We start from the raw sequence: 25,415 nt of genomic DNA, 5'->3' as shown, positions 1-25,415 counted from the left end.
AGCATGAGCAATGGCCCCAGGGTGGGAATGTGCGTGGAGTGTCTGGAGATTTGATGTCGGGGAGGGCTTGGGCGGTGGGGATCGGGGGGATGGAGCTTGAGAATCAGGCTAAGGGGTGTGCGTCTCACCAGTAAGCAATGGGGACTCCCCCTCCGAAGGCAGACCAGTTAGCAAACTTGGCTAAAATTCTTTGCTCTATGTATGGAGTTGGTCTTTTTCTTTTGGAGCTGCATTGTCCAACATGGAAGCCGCTAACCACAAGTGGCTCTCCGAACTAAGGTGTGTTGTAAGTGCCAGATGTACACTGGATTTTGAAGACTTAATATGAAAAAAAACCCAATGTAAAATATCTCAATAATTTTTTTATATTGAGTACATGTTGAAACAATATTTTGGATACACTGAGTTATATAACATACACTATTAAAATTAAATTCACCTGTCTCTTTTTACTTCTTTAAAGGTGGCTACTAGAAAATTTACAATTACATATGTGGCTCACATTGTAATTTAATAGACAGTGCTGGATTGGAGTCTTTACAATATCCTTTTTTTAAAACCCCATTCCCTTCCTCTGCAGTCATGCCTGTCTTTCACTTTGTTAGCTTTCGACAGCTCTCCTTTCCCTTCTTGCCCTCCTTCCTTTGGTCATGTGGACCTTCTCCTCCTTTTTTACGGTATGGTAGATGGTGGTGAGGGAGAAGGGGGAATCCAGAGCCTGCTTGCTCAGGCTACAGCCCCTGGACTCATGGAAGCCAGAATTCACCAGGCAGAGGAGGCCCCACTGATCTGGAATGCTTGTGGGAATTAAGGTTCTAGATCATTCTTTTCTGGTTCACTTGCAGTGAGCCAGAAATACATTTTATTTCCATTTTGTTTTGCAAATATTTATTTTTAAAAGATTTAAAAAAAACTATCAATGACATGCATGTCATTTACAAAGTCAGATAGCTCCAATATAAGACACATTTAGTAAAACAGCAATTGTCTGCCCCTTGCCCTCCCCACCCTAGTCCCACCACTAGAAGCTCAACATTTCCAACTCTTCTTCGAGTATTTACTTCCTGAAATACATAAATTACTAAGTAAATTTCTAAATAAATTCTTTTACTGCTCTTTGTTGATTTTTCAATTTTGACATTGTCTATTTTCTTCTTATTATGGAAGAAATGTCCTTTTCTGTTCTAAAATAGTTTATTAATGCTTGTTGTATTATTAATATATAAACATTGTTCACTGCTGAACCAAGTACTATGTAATAATTACACTTTCTGAACAATTTTTTCTCTTCCTAGAGGTAATAATTGCCTGCTTTCTGTGGCATTTTTACAAATTCTTACCAAATGCTCTACAAAATTGGAAAATTCCTTCAAATACTATTTTCATGTGGCCAAATCTGATGGTAATGTTATATTTTTGATCCACCCCCCAGCTACCCCTCAGAGCGCCCTCCCTCCTCCCCGCCTTGAAACGATTGCTGGAGGCCCTGTACAGCCACGTGCTTGGGAAAGCCCCCTCTTCCAGGTGTCACCCCCTATTTCTTTGCTCCTTTCTTTTGGTTTGCATCAGTAGTTCTTTGAGAAAGGGTGTGAGAAGATTAATTTGTTTTGAGACCCTCCATGGTTGAAAATGGCCTTATTCTACTCTCACGCCTGATTAATTGTTTGGCTGGGCACAGAATTCTAGATTGAAAATCTTCCCCCGACACCACTTCGGCACCTTGAAAGCAGTTGCTCTACTGTTTTCAACCTTCCAGTGTTGCTCTTGAAAAATCTGGTGCTATCCTGCTTCCAGACCCTTCAAATGGGACCAGTTTGCTTTCTCTCTGGAAGGCGTCAGAATCATCTCTCTGCCCCACTGCTTGGACATTTCCCAGGGAGATGCCTTGGTGTGTGGTTCTTCTCCCCGCTCCCCCCATTTTGCTGGGCACTCAGAGGGCCTTTTCTATCTAGAAACTGACCGTCAGTTCTGGGAAATACTTTAAATAATTTTTTTCCATAATTTTCTCCATTCTTTCTCTCTTACTAGAAAACTGTGGAATCTTCTGACAGCATCCTTCAACGTTGGCATCTTTTTCCTCAACACCTTGTTTTCTTGTTCCGCTTCCTGGGAAATCTCCCCAGCGTTATCTTCCAACCCTTCTGCTGAATTTCATATTTCACCTCTTATATTTTTAATTTCCAAGAGCTCTTTTGTTTTTTCATCGCTCCTTTTAAAGGAGCTTGTTGTTGTCTCATGGATCCAACATCATTTTTCTGAGGATATTAATTAAAGTGTTTTGAAGTTTATTTTTTTCGGATCCTTGCATTACTTCTGTTCCTCTGAGTTTATTTTCTTTTTCTTTTTCTTTTTTTTTAAATTTAGTATATTCTTTCTCTCTTTTCACTTTGTAATCTTCCTCAAGAGACTGGTCATCCTTGGCTGTCTGTTCATATTGAAGAGTAGGTCACTAAAAACTTCCAGAATCTGTGTGTGTGTGTGTGTGTGTGTGTGTGTGTGTGTGTGTGTGTGTGTGTATGGATATGGACCTTTCAACTTATGGGCTTTATTATGGAGTCGCCAGTTGGGGACTCAACCATTTTACGGGGTACTCCCAACCAGAAGGAACTGTAGAGCTATTTCTGAGGCCAGTTTCCAGCCTGGGGCTGTGGGGTGTGCAGGGGAGGGGCACCTGAGTGGCAGCACCCTCTGAACCAAGTGGCAGAAGGGAGCAGGGGTTTCCAAAGTTCCATGTATAAGGCTTTCACTTAACCCCCCCTGTTTGAGCACGGTGCTGCACCCCTGTCCTCCTCTACTGGAGCCTTTCTGGCTCAGTTTCCCTGCAAAATGCCAGGGCGAGGGAGCGGCAGTCACTGCCCTGCATGGGGGAGGGGAGATGCCCTGGGCAGAATTGCTCCTCATACAGACTGGCCACCAGCCTCCCTGTTCTCAGCGCCGCCATCTCTCCTGCCACCACAGGAGTTGTCCTGACCCTTCCAGCACGTGTGGCAAGATCTGTCCGCTTCTCGTTGACTGCGCCTTCATTAGGTGCTTGGTTTCCAATTCCTCAGCTCTGCTAATTCCTCCATCTGCTTTCCACCTTCCAAAAATCTGTTGACATTTGTTGCCTGCTGATGTCACCTCTCCTGTTCTCTCTGTCCTTGTCTGTTTATTTTCTCTTTATGCCTTTGCTCTCATTTCAGTGGGGTTTGGGAAGGAGCAGATATATGTTGAACCTGCCATGTTTAGCAGGAAGCCTCTGTAAAGCTTCCTGAGGTGCCAAGTCCACTTCCTTCCTTATTAAAGGACTCCAGCGCTGAGAGCTGGATCTTTGCTTATGGAAAATTTGTAAGGCTTTGTCATCATCAAGGTCAATGTTATTTAGAAGGTAGTGGAGACTAGATTAAATGCAGCGTGAGCCCAGCTTATTGCTGGAAATCTTTGCTTTTAAATAAATTATAACAAATTATTTCATTATTACTTAAAAATTTTGTGGGATTAGTTTTTTTATTTTTCTTAAAATTGCATGGAAAACAACTTCTGGTTGTTTTCTCTTTGGAAATTTGGGCTCCCTGTCGGCTGGGTCCTGGCTAGCCAAGTCTTCAGTAAAGTTCAGAGCTTGACTAGGCTGGACTAAATTTTCTCTAGGCATCTATTTAAAAAGGTAGTAGGGTCAATAAGGTTGCATGGGAGAAATTCAAGAAAGCCAAACTGCCTCCAGGGACCTTAAAATTCCTTTAACAAGTGTGTTAATTTAAAAGAGGATGCTTATCTATTTATTAAACAAAATACTCCCCCCCCCCTCCAACACATACTGCACAGAGCCTTTACTAGGGAGCGCCCCGATGATCATTTGTATACAAAAGTGATGACACTGTGTGTTCTAATGAAGGTCTCGCGTTTCACCAGCTGCAGCTTGGGGGTAGGGGGAGACGGGGTCTGTGGGAGAGGGTAGCAGGGCTGGTCCTCATGGAGTCTTTGTCATTGCTTCTCCAGGTGCCCCCTTTCAAAGGTCTCAGCATCCTCACGCTACCTCCTGCCGCCACTTCCATCTGGGCCCCCCGCAACCGCAGCAGCTCGCTCCCGACTTCCCCCTGGCCCACCCGGTGCAGTCGCAGCCGGGCCTCAGCGCCCACATGGCCCCGGCCCACCAGCACAGCGGCGCCCTGCACCAGTCGCTGACCCCGCTGCCCACCCTGCAGTTCCAGGACGTCACAGGTCCCTCCTTCCTACCTCAGGCCCTGCACCAGCAATACCTCCTGCAGCAGCAGCTCCTGGAAGCCCAGCACCGCAGGCTCCTCTCGCACCCCAGGTGTGTGTGCTACCTGGGCGGGGGCGGGGCGGGGCCGGGGCGGGGCCGAGCGCTGGACCCCTGGCTTCTGCCCTGCCAGGCTTGGCCAGCAGTCAGTCACCAAATGAGTCTCTGTGTAGGAGGCAGCTTTTGCTCCACTTAGAGGCATTTGTTTCGGGCAGTGAGCGCTGCCGTAACCTGATACGGGTTCCCTCTGTTGCTAGTGTGTGTCCCTGTCATATCGCCCAGGTAACTGGTCAGGAGCTGGGTAAGTGGTGGGCTAGGATGCTCACAGTGGACTTTTCAACGCTGTGGGAGACTAGACTAGGGGACCCCTCACGTCCCCTCAAACTTCATGGCCACCAGTTTCTAACATTGGAGGTCCCTAAGGGATACATCAGGACAGGGCTGGGTCAGCCCTGCCCTCAAAGAGCCCACCGTCTGGTTGGAGAGACCAGCTATGAAACAAGTGCAGAGTAAAATGAGATAATACTAATCAAATGGGGCTGAAGTAGCTGTGGGATCCTGGGCAAGTCACTTCACCCCTTTGAGCCTCAATTGTTAAGAGAAGGAGCTGTACAAGTTAAGTGGTTCTCAAACATTTTTTGTCTCAGGACCCTTTTTACACTCTGAAAAGTTACTGAGGATTACAGCAAGCTTCTGTTTATGTGGGTTATGACTATTGATACTTACCCTATTAGAAATTAAAACTGAGAAATTTAAAAATACTTACTAATTCATTTAAAAATAACAATAACAAAGTTATATGTTAACACCAATATTATGTTTTTCAAAAAATAGCTGTATTTTTGGCATCTAAATCAGTGAAAAGAGTGACTTTTAAAAAATACATATTTACAAATCTTTTTCATGCCTGGCTTAATAGAAGATGGCTGTATTCTCAAGTCTTCTTCTGCACTCAAATGTGTCAGAATCACATGTCATGTAGTTTCTAGAAAATTCCACTGTTCACTTGTGAGAGAATGAGAGTGAAAAAGCAAATAACATGATAGTATTATTATGAAAATCATTTTGACCTCGCAAACCCCATGAAGGGGTCTCAGGGACTGCCAGGGGTGCTTGGAGCACACTTTGAGCACCTCTGGACTTGATGATCTTTAAGGCCCCAAGCGTCCATGTCTATAGAGGTTGGGGTGCCTGGGACAGAAGGTGAGTGCTGTAGGAGGTCAGAGGAAGGAGAGGTCACCATGATCTGGAGTGTTCAGGGAGGCCTTCCTGGAGGAGGTGGCTTTGCCCTGGGCCATGAAAATTGGGAAGAGTGTGGACAGGGTGGAGGAGAGGAGAAGAGCATGGTGGGAGCAGAGGGGGTGCACAGAGGTGGGAGAGCCTACAGGAGGCCGGTCTGTGTGTCCTGAATACATCCCACCAAGGACAGAGGGGAGTAGTAGGAGAAGGAGCAGAGGAGCCAAAGAGACCGGGTGAGACAGCTGACCTGCAGCAGTCGCACCCAGGGAGAGGCTCAGTATAGTGGGCAGCCCAGAGACAGCAGGAATTTCTGAGTCATTGGCTGCTGCCCAGGAAGCTTCCTTGGAGTTTGGGAAGAGGGCTGAAGGCCACTGCTCCATACGTAGGCTGTGGGCTGGGGCTGCTGAGCACTCCTGTGAGCTGGGCTGGCCCTGGGCAGCCCTGACACCTGGATTCCTCCTTCCTTTCCGGTGCAGGCGGAGTCAGGAGCGAGTGTCTGTCCACCCTCACCGCCTCCACCCCAGCTTCGACTTTGGCCACCAACTACAGACACCTCAGCCCAGGTATTTGGCTGAGGGCACTGACTGGTGAGTGGGGTCCCTGGGGGAGGGAGGGAGGAGGGTCTTGTCTGATCCATGGAGTTCCTGTTTCCTTCACTTCAATGATGCCGGAGTCCTAGTCTTCAAGCCCCAGCTTTTGCCCTGTCCACCCTCAGGGCCAGATGGCCCCCCAAGGTCCTGGTTCCAGCAATGAGCTCAGATGTGGCTAGGTGCCATCATGTGCCCAGCCTTGGGCTCAGTGCTCATGGTACTGCAGGGGAGGAGGGGACAGGAATGCAAAGCATTTCCCAAGCTCAGGGAGTGCTGTGAACCAGTGGTCCCTGGGAGGGGGGCGGAAGGGAGAGTCTCAGGAGCTAGCATGGTCAGGGAAGGCTTCCTGGAGGGGATGGGACTTGAGGAGTCCAGAGAGAAGTGCCAGGGCATGCCAGCCAGGCAAAACAGGCTCATGGAGATAGAGCCAGCTGGGTTGGAGGCAAGGACTGGGGAGATTGGCTGGGGAGAGGTTGAGGGTTTGGTTGTGGTGTCTTTGTAGGCAGCGGGCCCCTGTGAAGTCTTCCCACAGTCTCCTGCACTCAGGACAGAGGTCTTTGTTGCCCTGGGATGCAGTATTGCTTTGTTTTGGGTACTTGGTCCCACCCTACTCACAGGTTCTAGCTCAGGGGAGGGCTGACCTAAACTAGGGTTGGATCTAAACACCTGAACACTTGAAAAAGATGTGTAGTTCACTAAAGTATTTAGAGGTAAAGAGCATCATGCCTGCAACTTATTTTTAAATAGTTTAGGGAAAAAAATCCTCAGAGAACTCTGTGTGTGTGTTTGTATGTATGGATGTATACATGGAGAGAGAGAAGGAAATAGAAATGCAGCAAGGTAGTAAAATTTTAACACTTGGGGAATCTGAGTGAAGAGTATCCAGGAATTTTTTGCAACTTTGAGGTAAAAAAGTGTGTGTGTGTGTGTGTGTGTTTTAAAGAATGTAAAAACAAACAAAAAACCTCAACGGAAAGGGATGGGCTATTTAAAAAACAGACGTGCATTAGTGTCATTACTCAGCCATTTAGTCAGGCAAACTGGTGTGGGCAAGGGTTGCTTTGGAAGCAGCCTAGGACCGGACACCCAGGAATGGTTCAAAAGGGTAGTTCTGGTTGACTGGACGCTTAAAGGTGCTTCTAGGTGCAGGAAATTGTTGCTTTAACAGGTTCCGTGTCTCCAGCCTTTGGTAGTTCTCAGGTTTTCTCTGTTAGATTTAACGTTCTCCTAAAAGATAGATTGCACCACGGCCAGCTTCAGCCCAGCCTTTTTCTAATTAGCAGGTTCAAATTAGGAAGATTTAATCGTTGTTTGGATGAAATTCTGTCCCTCAGCAGGCAAGTCAATCCAATTTAATTCTCTTCAGCACACAGAGCACCTGGGGTCCTTGTGTACGGCTGAGGGATCTGAACAAGGTCCAGCGTGGCAAGTGGGAGGGGATGGGAGACGCAGTGAGGGGGGTGCTGCTGAGATGCCGGAGGGGCGGTGCGGGTTAGGCCGCCAGCTTGCTTTATTTGGCCAAATCTCCTGTGCTCCTCACTCATTTCTGTTGCTCTGCATTCCTGATCCCTGCTTGCCTGGAGAAACATAGAGGCTGGGGCCCTGAGAGGCTGGCCTGTGCCCCAGCAGGGGACGCTGGGAGGCCCCTGGGCTGAGTCCTTCCCGGGTCCACCCTGGGCCCTTTCTGCCTGTCCTGTCCCCACTTCCCAAATAGGAGGCCCTTTCTCCTCCCTGTAATCAGCTCTGCTCCAGCAAGGGCCAGCCAAGTGGTGACGAGGGGCTTTTCATCCCACCCCTCTTTTCCAGGGAGGCCTCTTCTGCCAGGAGATGTGAGGTCTGGAAATTAGATGACAGGAAATGCATTATAGGAGGGGCTGCTCTCACCCTCTGCAAGGATCCCTGGGAGGGAGGAGGTGGGGAGTGTGTCTGCGCACCCCCCTTTCCTTTAGAGAATCATCAGAAACCACTGACTTCTGCCCTAGTCATTCCAGGAATTGGCATGCCCCAATAGCTCTCGGCCAGCCCCAGGCCTGAGGCTGCCTGGCCCTCCCCGCCTTACTTTAGGAGATTCTAGCCCTACCCAAGCAGCTGCTCTCACTGAGCATCCTGGCCTGGGAGTGTGTGGGAGCAGCAGGCCTTGGGGGGTAAATCCCCCCCAACCCCCCCTTTCTGGCCTGGGCCCGATAACTTGACCCTGACCTTGAGCCTTGCTCCAGTGTGTCCGTCCTCATCGTGCTCCTCTGACTCAGTCCTGGCTTCACAGTTCTGACTCTGCCCCCAGTGCAGATGGCAGCCCTCTCGGCCACCCAGCCCTAGCCCTGCCTGGGCACCTGGGAGAGGGGGGGTAGTGGTGAGAGCTTCCTACCGTCCTTCCCCTGCAAGCAGCTCAGACTCAGCAAAGGAGCCCTGTTCGAGGATCCTGGGTTTGGGAAGGGATTTTTGATGAGATGATAAAAGGGGATCCCAGAGCCCACTCAGGCCCAACCTGGGCAGATCACCCCTCTCATCTGAGGGCTGAGGTGCCTTTTGCTTCTCCACTCAGCATTCCTAGAATTGGAGGGATTCTGTTCCCAGTTCCTTGGGACTTTGCTTTTGGTAGAATTCCCTGAACATCTCTCTGCTACTTTGAATCTGTTGGATTCCCTGGGACTGCTGGGCAGGTGCTAAGAGTCAGAGTTTCTGCCATGTGAGGTGCCCCGGGGAACTCCTTTCCCCGAGGCAGGTCATGGGGTGAGCCCAGGCGAGGATCGGAAACCCTGGAGCCCCTAACTGGCTAGCCCGGGGCCATGGATTAGGCACTGGCCTTCTTCAGGCCTCCGCTGGGCCTGTGAAAGTGAGGGGCTGGACTAAGAGAATTTCTGAGTTTGCTTCCAACTGGCTCCAAGAGTTACCTCATGTCCCAAGTGACGGACTCATCCGGAGTTGTTCCAGGGATGTGGGCTAATATAGAGAGGAAATGTAGGAATATATATATGTCATACTGTATAGACATCACAGCTGGAAGCAGAAATTCCTTTAATGCTCCTCATATTAAAAAAAAAATGTATTTGTTGAATCAGGCTTTTTCTCCTGTAGTTTTCCCTCATCTGGATTTTGCTGGTTACGCTCTGGAGGTGTCACCTCAGACACCCCTTGGTTTGCTAAACTCACTCTACACTGGCACCCAGGTTGCAACTTGAGCAGATTCAGCTTCAGCTTGCATTTTTTGGCAAAAAACACTTCATATGAGGTGCTTCCAGCAGATAGCTGGCTGTCTCTCCTGTGTGATGTTAGTAGCAATTGATAATCTTCTCCCAGATCCTTTATTTCTTTAGGGGATGAAAGAAGGTGACAAATAATTCAATCATTCCTTATTCATTTATTAGCTAGAAAACTTTCATAAAGAGCAATTTTCCTTCATCCACGATTTGGTTACCCTGAAGTACAGTTAACGGAGGAAAGGCAGGATAAATGTTTGGTTCTTCCCCTTTATTTATTAGTTTTCAAAATGAAGCATTGGTTCCCTAGCATCCTTCAAAGGGGACCAGCTTTCTTTAGCATCATTTCATTCTCATGGATTTGAACCTATTTGATGTATTTCAGTCTATTGCAGTTACACTCATTGATACAAAAAGCCCAAACTCTGCCAGTGGGAGCCTCTCCAGGATGGTTCCCGAATCCTTTTGACTTGACCTTGATAACTTCCTTGCTTTTAGTTATGACAAGATGTTTCAATCTGATGGTTCCCGAATCCTTTTGACTTGACCTTGATAACTTCCTTGCTTTTAGTTATGACAAGATGTTTCAATCTCATTTTGCACATTTTTTTTTTTTTCTGTCTCAGACCGGAACTTAGCCATTTTCCAAGGAACACTGGATTCTTTTCAGTTGATTGATTTTTAAGTGAAATGAGTTTCCTGTATGGTGAGGAGCAGGGGCGGTGGTCCAGGAAAGCTTTCCTGCCTCACAGCTGCAGGTCCCTCTCCTATTATTTTCTCAAAGTGGTAAAAGTATGGCCTCTTCCCCCCTCCACTTTATCTGGAGCTGTCATTCCTTTGTTCTGTATCTGTGATCGGCTTATTTGGATTCCTCTTTCAGCATTTCTCTCAGGGATGGGCTTTGTCTTGGGAGGGAGCTTTGGTGCACTAGTCTCAAGTAGTATGAGGCCCAGACTATTCTAGTTCCTTCGATCTAGCAGAGCCCTTCCTTCTCTGAGTCTCGGTTCCCTACGCCATAAAGAGAGGGGCAGGGCTAGGCGAGACTGAATCCCTTGCAGCTCTGGCAGTTTGTGACTCTGATTCTACTCGACGGGCTTGATGTCTGAGGTCCCTTCTGCAACCCGATGGCCGGATCACCTGTGCTTCACCGTGGCTGTGTCCCTGCAGGGATCTCAGTGTGGACACCGGCTTGAGTCCCGCTCAGTTCCAGGTGCGGCCCATGCCTCAGCACTATCAGCATTACCTAGCGACTCCTCGAATGCACCACTTTCCCCGAAACTCCTCCTCCACGCAGATGGTGAGTGAGAGGCTCTGCCAGGAAATTGACTCCCTTGCTGCCTGTTGGTGCCAATGGTGGGCTGAGGCCTGTGGCTCCCTTGTGTCCTGCCCGGCTGTGTCCTGAGCACAGGCAGGTCAGCCGCTCCCCTCCCCTCCCAGCTCCTATTCCCAACTGGGCTTGAAGGCGAAAGAAAGCAAAGCTGCTGGACCAGAAGCCAGCGCTGCTGAAAGGAGGTGGGGCACTGGGGGTGGGGCAAGGGACCCTGTGGCAGGCCCCGGTCTGGGGGGGGTGGGGGGTGAAGTGAGGGAGGGTGGGGGGAAGGCTCAGGGCTAAGAGCAAGCAGCGTAGTCCCTGGACCCCATGTGGCCTCATTTAGTTAATTTATTGGGTCAGCTTCTCCCGGGGCTTTGGTTTTACTTATCCGTGAAGTGGGATGAAGATGCCTGGTGTGGGGAACACAAGAGACCCCAGAAGTGGCGCCTGGGGCTGCCTGCTGATCTGGTGCTGCCTTGTGCAGAGGGCCGGCCTTCAGCGCTGCAGGGTGTGGCGACTGTGGGAGGATCTGGTTGGGTTTGGGGCCTTTGTATACCTGGCATCCCGAGCTGTGTGGAATGAAGGTGAAGATAGTCCACTAAAGCAGTGAAAGGCTGATTGAAAATCTTATTTCCAGACAGCTTCTTCATGCTGCTGCCCTAGAGCATAATTCGGCCCTTCCAGCCCTTGCCTTTGCCCTTTAACCACTCAGCACCTCAGTCTCCTCATTTGTAAAATGAGAGGCTTGGATGAATAATCCCAGAAGCCTTGTCAGCTCGGAAGTTCTAAGGTTCGCCTTATGAGGCACCATCTCCCAAGAATAAAAGCTAGTGGTTATTGAGCACTCATTGCATACCAGGCACTGTTCTAATCACTAGCCTCGCAAAAACACCACACGGAAGGTTTTATCCCTGTTTTACACATTGGCAAACTGAGGCATAGAAAGATTAAGTCCAGGATCGTGCAGGAGTAAGCTGAGGAGGTCTGACTCACAGCTGGAGACAGGGTGAGGGTCAGGGTGAGGTGAGTGAGGCAGGGCCGTGCAAGGAAAGGATCAGATCCTGTTTTTATTTAAAATTTTGATAATTTGTTCATTATGGATTTTTTGCGTTAATTTTGATTTTAAAATACTACATTAAAGTATTATTTATCTTGGTTACTGAGTCATTCGGTGTCTCCTTAAATTTTGTGCCCTCACTTGCCCCACCCTGTTCTGGGCAGTACAGAGCAGAGGGGAAGGGAGTGAACTTTGCCATCCGACTGCCTGGGTTTGAAACCACGGTTCTGTCACTTACTTCATCCGTTTGTGTCTCACTTACCCTATCAGCAAAATGGGAATAGTAATTGCACCCAGGTTACAGATCAGGTGAGATGATTCAATTAATCGTTTGAAGGGCTTAACAGTGCCTGCCATGAAATAAATGCCCAGTCAGGTTAGTTGTTACTTTACTGATTTTGTCATTCTTTCTGGGGCTGGTTCGGCCCAGGCTTGGTTCTGGATGAGGAGAGGGGGACACAGGAGGAGGAAACACAGCGCTTCCGAACACCGCAACATCTCAGGGGTGCGCTGATTGGCTACGGGAGGGGGAGTCAGAAGCTGGGCTCTTGGAGCCTGGAATCCTGTCTGAGGCGTTTTCTCCCCAACAGGTCGTCCATGAAATCCGAAACTACCCTTACCCTCAGCTTCACTTCCTTGCTCTCCAGGGACTGAATGCCAGCAGACACACCTCCGCTGTGCGGGAGAGCTATGAGGTACGCCCCGCCCCTCTGTCTGGGGACCCTCCCGTCAGCCTGGCTCCCGCTGGGTTGGTGGAGATGCCACTGTCCCCTCCTTCCCCGGCTGGTGGGGAGGGCATGGGTGGTAGGCGTAGCCTCAGGGTTGAGAGTAGGAGAGAGAAAAAGAGAGTGAGTAGAGATCTCGCAGTCTTTGAGCATCTGACAAGTTCTTCCCGACGACGTGAATGCTTTGCAGAAGTCTGTCAGTGCCCCTCCTCCTTATCATGAGTGCATGTACGTGTTTGCACGTGCAGAATGCACACATCCACATGTTCTCTCTTTGTAGGAGCTGCTGCAGCTCGAGGACAGGTTGGGAAATGTGACTCGGGGAGCCGTACAGAACACCATTGAGAGGTTCACCTTCCCCCACAAGTACAAGAAGGTGAGCCAACCAGCAGGTCAGCCTGCATAGTTGGGGTTGGGGTGGGGACGATCTAGTTGACCCTGGCCCAGCTTTCCACCGAGAGGCACGGTCCGAAATCTAGAAGCTTTTGCTCTGGCTAGATGCTCTGAAGCTCTGCTACCTTCCCAGGGTCTTCTCCCTTGCTTCTGCCAGGTGTGACCAGGAGGGGAGCTGGGTATGTGTGTGTGCATGTGGACTTGTGAGTGGGTGTACTGGGTGGGTGTACAGGCAGATGAATGTTTGTATCTGAATGAGGAGGGCCAAGGGAGCACCTGCACTGAAGGCTAAGATTTACCTTAGAAAAGATCCCAAGTCCAATCTCGCATGTGGACAAACAGGCGGCTAAGGCTTCAGAGCGTAGGTTTCCAGTCCTCGGTGAGCGTCAGGTTCACGTGGGCTGCTTTTAAAGCCACAGATTCACAGGCTCTACCCTAAGCCTGTGGAGGAAGACTCTCCAGGGTTATTGCTCAAGACTCTGGAGTAGGATTGGAGCCCAGGAATTGGAGTTAAATTAAAAAAAAATTCAAATAAATAAGAAATGTGGAAGTAACCAATCTGTCTTTCAATAAGTAAATGGGTAAGTAAACTTTGGTAGACCCATACAATGGAATATTATTCCATGATTTAAAAAAATAAGCTATTAAGCCATGAATAGATGTGATGCAGAAAATATGTATTAAATGCATATTACTAAGTGAAAGAAGCTGACTTGAAAAGGCTGCATACTGTATGATTCCAAATACACAGCTTTCTAGAAAAGGTAAGAGTAGACAGTAAAAAGATCCATTGTTGCCAGGGGCTTTAGGAGAGGGATAGGCAAATGAATAGGTGGATGATAGGAGACCTTTAGGGCAGTGAAACTATTTTTTTATGCTACTGTAATGGTGGACATGACATGACATTATGTATTTGTTAAACCCTTAGAACCCTAATGTAAATTAATGGACTTTATTAATAATGATGTATCACTCTTGGTGCATCAGTTGTAACAAATGTACCACACTAGTGCAAGATATTAATAGGGCAAACTCTGTGAGTTTTGAGAGGGGAAGGGAGGGAACACGCTGTATTTTCTGCTCAGTTTTCGAATAAACTAACACTGCTCTATGAAATAAAGTCTGCTATGAAAACAGGTAAATAAATACTTTTTAAAATTTAGGAATTAAAAGCTTGACAAGCACTGAGAAACTTGGAGCAGGAAAATGCTCCCGGTGGTCAAGCCGGAGCCCATCTTCACCCCCTCTGGAGGCCATAGGCTGCAGTGGTTGTGAGCACTAGGTGTTGGAAACAGACGGGGCCAGTTTTGAATTTCAGTTTTACTACTGTCTTTGGGCTGCTATAACAAAATACCTTCTACTTGGTGGCTTAAACAACAGACATTTATTTCTGACAGTTTTGGAGGCTGGGAAGTCCAAGACCAAGGCACTGGCAGATTTGGTTCTTGGTGAGGGCTCTCTTCCAGGCTGGCAGACGGCTGACTTCTTGCTGTGTCCTCACATGGCAGAGAGGAAGCTCTGGTGTCTTTTCCCCTTCTTATAAGGGCACCAATCCCAACATGGGGGACCTACCTTCATGACCTCACCTAGACCTAATTACCCCCCAGAGGGCCCATCTCCATCATATTGGGAGGGGTGGTTAGGGCTTCAACATATGAATTTGGGGGAGGGGGACAAACATTCAGTCCCTAACCACCACTTATAGCTGTGTAACTCCGGACAACTTACTTGGCTTTTCTGGCCCTTCCCTTGCCCTTTTTCATGCAAAATGGGAAAGATATGTTAGTAGCTGCCATAGGGGGACTCTGGGGATTCAGTGGGACAGTGCGTTTACACGGCTTAGCACAGTGCCCAGTGCCTGGTGAGTGCTCAGGAGTAGGGAGCTGCTCTCACCTTGATTCTAGGCTTGCCCAGGTACCCATGGTGTCAATGTCAAAGACATGAACCTTGGTCTATGCAGCTCCTCATGGAGGCACTGGATTTATCCATCAGTGATTCCAATCAACATTTACTGACACATCTATTATGTGTCAGTCATGGATAGTATGTTAATAGAAGAAACAACAGTATTTCAGTAATTAAGCGTGTCATCTGCATGGAGAAAATGATCATTCTCTGGAGGGAGAGCTTGAAGCTTCTGCAGAAGGACGTGGAAGGGAGTGAGGTGCGTTCAGGAGCCCGGGAACAACTTCTACCTTCCTGACCAGGGTGGGCTCACTCTTGCCAGAGATGCACACTTCAGCTGTCATTACTTCAACAGGCCGAGAGGAGATAAGGAAAAGAACTAATGCTAAAAATGAAAAGGGAAAATGGACTGAACCAATGAGATAAAGAGTTGAGCTAAAAAAATTATGAGAATAAAAGGAGACTTAGGGGAATAAAATATTATAAAAACAGGAATAAGAAGAATTAAAAATGCAAAATGATAGCATTTAAGATCCCCCAAAATATAAAAAAAATTAAAAAATTTAAACTGAGAGTAAAATAATATAAAACAAAAAAGGATATTTTAAAATAGCAATGATATGATAAGAATAAATAAAAATATAGTCAAAAAGAAAATACAAAAAAACAAGAATTAGGAAAAGATATGAAAATTACATACAAAATTAATGTCAATAACATCAAAGTGAAAATGGAATGTTAATGAAAATGAGAAGGTAAGGGCAAAAGGGACAGTTCCCACATAAGGTTCTGTGTGGGAACCTTTAAAATACATACTAAATTAAAACTGCTGAAGAAACTTATAGTTAAAATAAAAGTTACATAGATAATGAAAAGAGAAGACAAAAACTGGAAGACCTAAAAGATTAAAAATACAAAGGAAGAAATAGGATAAGATTTGAAAAGAGACAATATAGTTTAAAGAAATATAGATTAGATATAGTAAAACAAGGTAGGACTATTAAGTTAAAATTATTAACTATAAAAAGGAAATCCTGAATAATGATGGGAGAAAACAATAGAAAATAGTCTCAATGGTAGTTTTTATGGAACTCCCTTTTCTCAAAGGGCCAACTAAAAGAAGGCCACTCCGCCAGCAAACAGAGCTGGGTTCTTAGGCAGGCAGATCATCATGACTCCATTCACACTCCAAACCCATGACAATTACATGGGACTATGGATGTAATTCTGATTTTCTGGTTAAGGGTAAACTTATTGCAGTGGGGTGTATAGGGCACAGGGAGGCTGAGAGCAGAAGGTATAGATTTTCTTGTATGTTCTAATGAGGTTACACAATTCCCCAGACTACTTCAGACTCCGGAGCTGAGGACCAGGGACCAGACTGGGGAGACCTGGCATTTAGGCCTGGCCCGAAGGTCATAGTCACTCTCTGGGTGGTCTTTATCTTGTGACTCTTCAGATTTCTCTTGGCAAAATAACCTTTAAGTCTGCTTATCCCTGGAGAGGGGAGAAAAGGTTTAGTTTTCTTCCCGTGGGTATTATCAGAATGTTTCACTGCATAGCATGGAGATGGGAACAAGAAAGTGGGCTGATTCCATTCACTGATTAGATTCCTTCCTCCCCAGAATATTTTTTTAAGCACCAATGATGTGCCTTGTACTTGACCAAGTGTGGGGCAGTATCTAAAGTAGGGTGAGCCATGGTCCACACCATCTAAGAACCTGGAACTTTCTACATAGTAGTTAACTATCTTCAAATAATTAGCATAGAATTTAAAACAGGACAATTAAAGTCAACAAGTATAAACAGAGTGCTTGCATGATGTCTAACATGGTATTAGAACTAGTGCTTACCTTTTTTAAAAATTAATACCTTTTTAAAAAAATTATAGGAGGTAATGCCCAGTGGAGGAAATCTGCCTTCATCTCATAATGAATGAATAAGTGAATAGACATTAGTTGAGAGAAAGAGAGGAAGGAAGGAAGGAAGGAAGGAAGGGAGGGAGGGAGGGAGGAAGGAAGGGAAAGAAGAATGAATGGATGGAAGGATGGATGGATGGATGGATAGATGAAGCATGCTGAACCTGAAAGTGGAGGGAGAAGTCTGGAGGCAAGGATATAGGCTGGAAAGGATGTAAGGAGGAGTGGACAGCATGAGGGGGACTAGAAAAGAGGAAGCTGTTTATGCACAAGCCATAGTTTTCCAAAGATTGGTTCATTAGGTACTCAATTCCTTTCTAAACTCTATGCCTCTAGGACAGTATAAAGTTTATACCTGGGACATAAATTGCCTGGAACAACAAAAACTGCTTGGCCTCTTCCCCTGCTCCACTCCTGCACTCTGTATCCTGAAGCAAGGAGGGGGCATGGGGAGGAGGCAGGGAGAAGGGTCTGGGAAGCGCACAGAAGTCTGGGTGTTACTTCAGAACTTAAAAAGTGACTGACTCACAGGGAAGAGAGGCTGAAAGGGAGGGGGAGGCTGTGGATGAAAGACAGGGGCCACCAGGTGAGTCGGTGCTCTTCCTCTGCTTCACACAGCGAAGACCCCAGGACGGCAAGGGCAAGAAGGAAGAGGGGGAGGAGTCAGACACAGATGAGAAATGCACAATCTGTCTGTCTCTGCTGGAAGATGGAGAAGATGTGAGGTAGGAGCCCCGCCTTTTGAGTCCCCCCTCTTCCTTCATGGTGATTGGTGATCAGTCCTGCACCGTGCGTCAGGGATGCTTGTTTGCCTGTGCGCGTGTGTGAACGTGCCAAGTGTGCACAGTGTGCTCTGTGGCTGTCCTAGGAAGGTGGGGGTGTGGAACATTCTAGATGTGTGGCGCCCATGGTGTGGACTCCCGTACACAAAGCTAGGAGAACGGGGAGACATTTGGCCTGAATGGATCTCAGACAAAGTCCTGGCTTCATTTCAGGTTGATCTGGAGGACCAGGAGGAGGAGGGCCTTGGGGCTTTCCTTCCTGTCATGAATTCCCATCCCAGCCACAGCCTTACTCCATGGCAGAGCTCCCAAAACCTTGTTTGGCCAGTCCCCCAGTGGTCCTGGGTGTGAGTCTCCTGGTTCCCCGATTAATCAGTGTCCCTTGGCTCCTGGCACAGCCCAGGGCCCTTCTCCTTGACCATTCCTCTGACTTACCCTCCTCTCTTGCAGGCGCCTACCCTGTATGCATCTCTTTCACCAACTGTGTGTGGACCAGTGGCTCGCCATGAGCAAGAAATGCCCCATCTGCCGAGTGGACATTGAGACACAACTGGGAGCTGACAGCTGAGGGAGGAATTAGCCCGTGGACGCCCCATTTTCCTTCACCAGGTCCCCCCACGGCCATAGCCCTTGCAGCCAAACTTTGCCTTCTGAGCCATTTGATGTAGAGGATAAGCCTGCAAGCACATTTTGTGGAAAGAGGAGTTGGTGGTATCCGTGTCTGAGGAAAGGAGGGGGTGGGGGAGGCCCACCTGTGCAGAGTGGTGACTGCCCCGTCCGTCCGTCCATGTCCATCTGCCTGCTTTGTGGGAGGGAGGGAGCTGGCAGTGCCCGGAGCAGGGGTGGGAAGGGGGGGCCCATGCTGCTGAGAATCTAGATGTGATCCTGCAGGTCCTAGCTGATAGCCCGGCCCCTCAATCCTGTCCTTCGAAGGATTGTATATATACCTCTTGACCACGTAGAAACCATGTAGGGGTCTCTAGCTAATTCTGTGGATGGCAGCCAGAGCATGTTAGCTTAAGAAAAATGTCGTGTGTGGTGCTCTAGTCATCTGTGGTGGACATGTCGCTGTTACCGAATCCGCACCAAATAGTTCTCATTGAGTTTCTTGTTTTGGTGCCTGACTGAACCAACCAACGACAGCCCGAATCTTCCCGTCTTTACGAGAGAAAAGGAAAAAGGAATCAAAGGTGAAGAAAAAAGCCAAATCCTGTTTACGGTGAAAAAGGATGATTTTTTTTCACCCAGGTTGGGAGGCGGGAGGGGGTTCTCGTTTTGTTTTTGTTTTTGTTTTCTCTTGGCTTTTGTTTTTCTCATGTTTACAGTGCACGGAGCGTGGAGGGGCGCCCAGGAAAGAGGAGGACTGGAAAAGGAGCAGATGGGGACTTAGATGGGCCTCTGAGGGGCTCAGCTGGGGTTGGGAAGGCAGCATTTGAGTAGGCGAAGGGGAGAAGTCTGTCTTGAAGGAGGGCTCCCCACTTCCAGAGCCCATCTACTTAGCTCCAACCATCCCCCCCTCCCCCCAGTTCCACACTGAACCAGGAGGCGTCAGCTTTCAGCTAGAGCTGCCCCAGGTTCCTCGGAGCCAGGATACCCCTGCTCACGCCAGCTTCTTCCTTTCGGCTGTGCTTATGCCCTGTCACAAAGAGGCAATTTGGCCACTGCCTCTCTAATGCAAAAAATTAACCAGATGCTAAAGATAAAGTAGCATAGGTGATGGACACCTGGTCTTGGCCAAAGTGCTCTCAGCTAGCACGCAAGGGCTGAGGTCAAACACCGTGGACCTCGAGGAGGACCTTGAGCTTCCTTTGGAATGTCTCAAATCCTGATGGAGTCACTCAGAGATGGCCCTGGCCCAGAGACCACCTTGGCTGGGTTTGGGAGGCCCTGCGTTCCTAGCCTCTGGCTCTTTCTCTGACTCTTTGATAACCTTGGGCAAGTCCCTTTCTTTCTCTGTGCCTCAGTTTCCTTCTCCTTACAGTGGGGAGAAACAACAGTGCATCCCCATTTCCACCTCTTCTACCTCACCTAGATGTTGTGAGGATTAACACTCTCTGCCCAACGCATTCTGTGCTCTCTCCTGGGAACCTCCTTGGGGTTTAGGGATGGGGGTGGTGGGAGACAAGACCTGGAAGTTCCAAGTGACACCATACAGTGTGTTTTTCTGAACCACTCCATAATTTTTCTGAATCTCAAAGGGAGCAGAGAGATGGGAGGACAAGAGAATGGAGATGCGAAAGTCCACCAAATTCCAACCCCAACCCAACTTTCTTTGTCCATCTGTGGAAAACACCAGCTCAGCTAGAATTCTGCTCTCTTCCTTTGCCCCTCCTGCTCACTGCTTCTCTCTCTCATTTGCACTGCCCTCAAAGCCTCCCCCTCCCCTCACCCCTTGCCCCAGTCTCAATGCCTTTATATCAATAAGAGAAGACTAAGGGGAACAGGATACTTATCACATATATGAAGAAATTCCATAAGGTTAAGAAAATTTGAGTCTGCATTGTTGCTACAAAGGGTGAAACCAGGGCCAATGGGTAAAAATGATGGGGAGGCAGATTTTGGCTTGAGGTAGAACCTTCTAGCACATGTGGAGCTGTCAGGTGGAGGGATGGCTGCTCTGGACCCCTGCAGGCAGAGAGTGGGGGTCATGGCTTCTGGAAGGAGGGTGACTCAAGGATCTCACTCAGACCAAGAGCATCTGTACCGAGTACCTGCCAGTGCAGTTGCTGGAGGAGACAACAGCCAGGGAGACAGCATCCCCGGCCCCCAGGAGCTTACAGTCCGGTTGAGGAACCAAGGCGATAGTGCACAAAGGGTGACTAGTCTGATCCAAGGTTAATGGCACGAGCATTATACTGTCCCATTCAGTGGTTCCAGTGTGTGAACAGCGTCTCCAGGGCCAACGGCTGGAGAGCCCATGAGTGGGAAAGTACTTGTCGGGATTTTGGAGAGAGCTGGTTACTAGCAGCCCCGGGAAGCTGGGAACTCTCCCTACCCTGCTTTGACCCAGAGGTAGGCAGGGCGGTCCAGGGAAGGTCACTCCCCACTTAGTCTCAGTTCTTTGTTCTTCTCTCCCAGGCTGGCTTGGAAGGCCAGCAGGTGGTGGGTTGGTGGGGAGGCCGGAGGGAACGGGAGCTGGTGTCTGGCTTCCGTCTTGGCTCTTGACTGACAAAGTGGGCAGCTCTAGAACCTGCCTCCTTCTCTCTGGGCCTCAGTTTCCTCAGCTGCACACAAAGAGGTTGGATTGGATGCTTGCTAAATTTCCTTCCAACAATCACATTCTCTGATCCTCCCTAACATCAACACATTTTTCAAGGTGGGAGAGCTGTGTGCCCACCAAGCTGTTGACAACAACCTTCCCCGAAGGCACTAACGCCTGTATCATAGGCTGAGAGTGGGATGGGTCCCCTCCTCCCCCCAGTTCTCTGCAGGCTCCCTGACTGCCCCAGGCTAACGTTAGGCAGTGACTGGGGTGAAGGTCACCCAGAGGGGAGAGGTCAGCTCTGACTTTGGGGGTAGATCCTGGAGCCCCCCATGCCCATCTCTCTGGGGCCCTCCTACCTTGCAGGTGGGCACCTCCCAGCCCCCGGCTTCCTCAGCCGGCAGCCAGGCCGGGTGAGAAGAGAGGAGAGGGGTCTGTGCTTCTCCTCCCTCGAGGCCCCCTGCCCCCAACGTCCGGGAGCCTGGGAAGACTGGAGAAGAGGCAGGCTTCGGCCTCAGCCCCCTGTCGTCCTCCTGCTCAACTCAAGGGACTCAGACCCTTTCTTGACTGAGACGCATGAGTGCCTTCTGGGGCGAGAGCTGCCCCAGGATTCCAGTTGGGCCTCCAGCCGCAGCGCAGCCCTGGCCGCAGCGGGTCGCCAAGGACGCCAATCTTCGAAACCCACAAACCCAGGCCACCTGGCGCGGCGGGGGCGGAGGCTGGGCTCGTCCTCCAGCTGGGCCCCCGGCCCAGCCCTCGCCCCCTACCCGTGGCGGGACTCAAGCTCCTCTTCTGCAAATGTTTCCAGCCTCCGTGCAAGTATTCTTAACTCTTTACGCCTAATGAACAAGCACAGTTTTTTCAACGGTGAAGAAAAAGCACCAGATTTTTTTTTCCTGAAGAAATCCCCCAAGCCCCCGCCTACCGGCGGGACAGACACTCCCCGCGTGGGGCTGTAGCAACGTCTGTCAGGTCCCCCCCTCGTGTTTCATCTCCTGCGCGCGCGTAGAGCAAATGCTAGAGCGATTTCAGCTGATAGAAAAACAAAAATGAAAAAAAAAAAAAACACAAAAAACAAAAAACATGGCACGTTGCTAGTTTACAGGGTTTTGTGAGTTTAAATGCCTTATATTTAACAATCATAATTTATGACTAACTTGTAGATATCGTGGGTTCTTATTTAATTATTTTTATAGTTGTTTTGCATTTTTAATTATAATTTATTTATTTAGAAAGGATACTAATTTTTTTTATTACTCCTATTACCTCATTTTGGCGTTGTTTCTGGGAGTGGAATGCTTTGCATGCATTGGTACGATGACAAACAACTACGAATACAAAAAAAAAAAAAACTTAAATAAAATTCCGCGAACTTTATTTCGTCCAGACTATCAGGGTGTGTGATTGCAAGCTGTCCTACTGTGGTGCTGGCCTCTTTGGATACATTCCATACGAAATGCAAACCTTTGATTCTGTATGCTGTGATCCTAGTGAAAAACTCCAATATAGTGACTGTATTTAGCACATATATAAATATAATTTGCACTCGTCGGCAGACTGGGGTAAGCCTTTCACTTGCTATCCTTGCCCCTTCTCCCCAACCCCCCATCATTACCCTGTTTTTTTTCTCCTTCTCCCCGTTTCCACACCTCAGGCCACCCTGCCCCCATCCTCTGAGGAAGGTCCGGGGGCACTCTCTCCACCTGGGCTGCAAATCTCTCTGGTTCCAGAACTGGGCCCTTTGGACATTACCAGTAGGAGCGTCTGAGGGCCAAAAGCCTGATTTATTAGAACGAGCTCTGAACCAGGGGTCAGGAGGCTTGGGTTTTCAGCAGCTCTTCTGCAAACTTCCCCGTGACCTTGAGCAAGTCACTTGGCCTCCCTGAGTCTCAGTTTTCTGGGCTGGGGTGAGGAAGGTGAACTGAAGGGTTTCTCTAGGGTCCCTCAGACTTGGATAGAATATGACACAGAGCCGGTGGGAGCCCACCACTCTGTGCTCCCTCATCCTCTTAGGAGAGAAGAAAGGGAGGGTGCAGGGAAGGAGGGAAGGAGAGGTGAGGAGAGGAAGAGAGTGGACTGAGAATTTATCCAGCAGATTTGCTCAAAGGAGAAACCTGGAAGGATGTCTGTCCTTTTACATGCAGCAAGATGGGTGGACACATCCCTGGACATGTGCTTTCACAAGGTTTGGTGGTCATTTGGAGAGTGAGCTGAAATCCATGTCTTGTTAGATATGGGGACGGGGTTGGCAGACTATAAGCCCCAGACTATGGCGTTTGGGATTGGCACCCCCATCCTACCCGCTCCAGGAGGCTTTGTTGTTGAGGCATCACCCTTGACAGCAGATTGGGGCACAGATTTTGGACCCATGGTCTCTCCTCCCAGCATCTCCTCCACCCTCTGCCATTGCTCCAAGGGGGCTGTGGGCAGGAGGGGCTGCTGTGGAGAACGGGTGTGGGCCTCCAATCTCACTGCCCCCCAGGAGGAGTGGGAGGGGAGAGTTTGAGGAAGCAGTAGCTTCAAAGCCTGGCACAGCGGTGAGCCCAGCAGTTTTTGAGCCAAAGGGAAAGAGGAGGTCCCTGTCTCCAGGGGCAGCCTCTGAGCTGCTCCGACTCTGCATGTCAGCCTCGTCCCTCCTCGCCTCCTCCCGTTTCTTTCCAGCTCATCCTTCCTTCTTGCCTCTTGACATCACTGCCTTTGCGTGGTGGAGAAATCCACCCTCCACATGAGGCCCCTGGGATGGTGCTGATTGGGAAGGGAGCGGAGGCCCAGATTCACCATGCTGCCTGGCCAGGCTTGTAAGAGTGGCTGGGCCGTGCAGGGTGCCTAAGCCCCAACTTTGCTCTGGCTGGACTGTGGGTCCAATTCCCTGGGCTTCCGGCCTGCTGCCTGCCCAGCTTCCCCTCTGCCTCCACCCTGGAGCTGTGCTTACCTGCTTTCTGTGAAGGCAGCCTGTGGAGTTGCCCACTGGGGCATAACCACCACACTGCCGGGCCTGGCGGACGCTGCCCCTTGGCAGGGGGCCTGGCGGATGCTGCCCCTTGGCAGGGCTCCTGGACAGACATGCCTTATGCTGCTCTGTGGGGTCGGAGTGGGAAGTGCCCTTTGCCCTGGCTGGCCTGTCCCCCGCCCTTCCTCACCCTGGCCTTCCCCTTCCCCAGCCCCACCCCTGGCCTTGGTAGTGGCTCATTTCTCAGCTATGGAGCCAGCGACACCAGGCCCTCGAGGGGGTAATTTGGTTGCCCCTGGTAAGTGAAAGGATTATCCTCAGTGTTGATTGTCCTTTTTTGTAATCCTCCTGCTGTTCTGTTCTGTTGTGCTGTGCAACATTTTGCTACATAGACTATTTTATAGCAGAAAGCCAGAAGAATATTTATTATGAATATTAAAGCAATAGTGCATCAATGAAAAGGCGGAGACATTAGGAATTGTGTAAATGCTTAGATTCACTTTTGGTGGATTTTTTGTACTTTATTTATAACTAATAAAAATGAACTGCATTGCTAACTACACCTCACTCGTGGAGGGTGCTTATTTCTGTGCACACCCAGGAAACGTCCAGAGAAAGCCGCTCACAGACCTGTGTTCATCCAGGACACGTGGCAGTGTCTGTTGTCTCCTCATCCTCTCCCTGTCCTTCACCTGTTTCCCTTCTCCCTCCTCCCTCCCCCGCTTCAGCCTCCCCACTTCTCCCCCTCCCAACTCCCTTCCTCTCCCTCCTCCTCCTCTCTTATCTATTATTTTCTTTTACCTCTTTATCTCTCAAAGAATCTGTTCTATTCTGTGAAGACTCATCTCATTAACCTGTTTCCTGAACTTTAGTTTATGGATCTTAAAGCGGAAAGTTCCCATTTTTGATCAATTTCAAATGTAACCTCTGTGTTTTGAACTGGAGGCTCCTCAGTTTCTCCACAGGAGAGAAGGAATTTGATTTTTGAAAGTTGGAGTGGATTTTTTATTCCTTCCTAAGAGCCCAAAGTCAGACACTCTTTGCGGTGTCTAGAGTCTATTCTCAGAAAAGTGTGGGTCAGTGAACCGGAAGATGGCTTTCTCTCATAAACTGCAAGCAGAACCCATATTAATGAACTCTTTTTTTTTAAGTCAGAGACTTTATTTTTCAGAACAGTTTTAGGTGTACAGAAAATTGAAAATAAAGAGAGTTCCCATATGTTCTCTCATGGCCACCCAGTTTCCCCTGTAATTAACATCTTGCCTTGGTTAGGTGCATTTGCTAGAGTGGAGGAGCCAATATTGATACATTATTATTAACTAAAGTCCATGGTTTTCATTAGGTTAATGAATCCCCAGTTCTCCTTCGAGTGAGATGATCCAAAATGCTGTCTGTTGTTTTCCACGCAGTTCCATCTGTGTCTCTTCCTTCAGGAACCATAGCTTCTTAGTCCTTGCCCCGCCACTAGCCAGCCGTGTGGACACTCCCCATCCCTGGTTTGCCAACTGTAAGCATGTGGATGGCAGACCAGGCTCCTTCCCCCAACATCTCCCTGGACTACCTCTGTTGTCTTTGTCTACTTAATCTCTGTTGGGTCATGGCCTTCTGGGGCTGGGGGAGTGGCTCTCTTTCCTCGGATTTTTTGCCTACCCAACACATGGGCCAACGGGCAGCCTTGCGAATCTCCACCCCTCTCCCACCTCCTATCTCAGTGCCCAGGAGGACAGACTTCTCAGAAAACACCCAAGCTCTGCCCATGACTCCTAGTCTCCATAACCCTCAGGAAGTTAAGGAGGACAGAGTCCAGCTGTGATTGTCAGGGCTCTCTGGGGAAGCAGAACCAATGGGATGGATATGATATATATATAATATATCATATATAATATGATAGAATATATCATATGTAT

The 25,415-nt window shown here is 48.8% G+C and overlaps 1 protein-coding gene across 1 annotated transcript in view; it reads left to right on the top strand.

The window, feature by feature from the left end:
• Positions 1-18,184, top strand: part of ARK2C (arkadia (RNF111) C-terminal like ring finger ubiquitin ligase 2C) — a 102,199-nt gene extending 84,015 nt beyond the window's left edge. Inside the window, exons 2-8 of the mRNA XM_061170040.1 lie at positions 3,976-4,291; positions 5,953-6,063; positions 10,431-10,560; positions 12,223-12,327; positions 12,638-12,733; positions 17,193-17,299; positions 17,807-18,184. Of these exons, the coding sequence (XP_061026023.1) occupies positions 3,976-4,291; positions 5,953-6,063; positions 10,431-10,560; positions 12,223-12,327; positions 12,638-12,733; positions 17,193-17,299; positions 17,807-17,924 (983 nt within the window). The 3' untranslated portion in view covers positions 17,925-18,184. The remainder of the gene's footprint in view (positions 1-3,975; positions 4,292-5,952; positions 6,064-10,430; positions 10,561-12,222; positions 12,328-12,637; positions 12,734-17,192; positions 17,300-17,806) is intronic.
• The last annotated feature ends 7,231 nt before the right edge of the window (positions 18,185-25,415 follow it).

The sequence above is a fragment of the Eubalaena glacialis genome, chromosome 15 (genome assembly GCF_028564815.1).
Source record: "Eubalaena glacialis isolate mEubGla1 chromosome 15, mEubGla1.1.hap2.+ XY, whole genome shotgun sequence".
Classification (NCBI taxonomy): domain Eukaryota; kingdom Metazoa; phylum Chordata; class Mammalia; order Artiodactyla; family Balaenidae; genus Eubalaena; species Eubalaena glacialis.
Note: the sequence above shows the minus strand (reverse complement) of the source record. Positions and strands in the feature narration are given on the sequence as shown.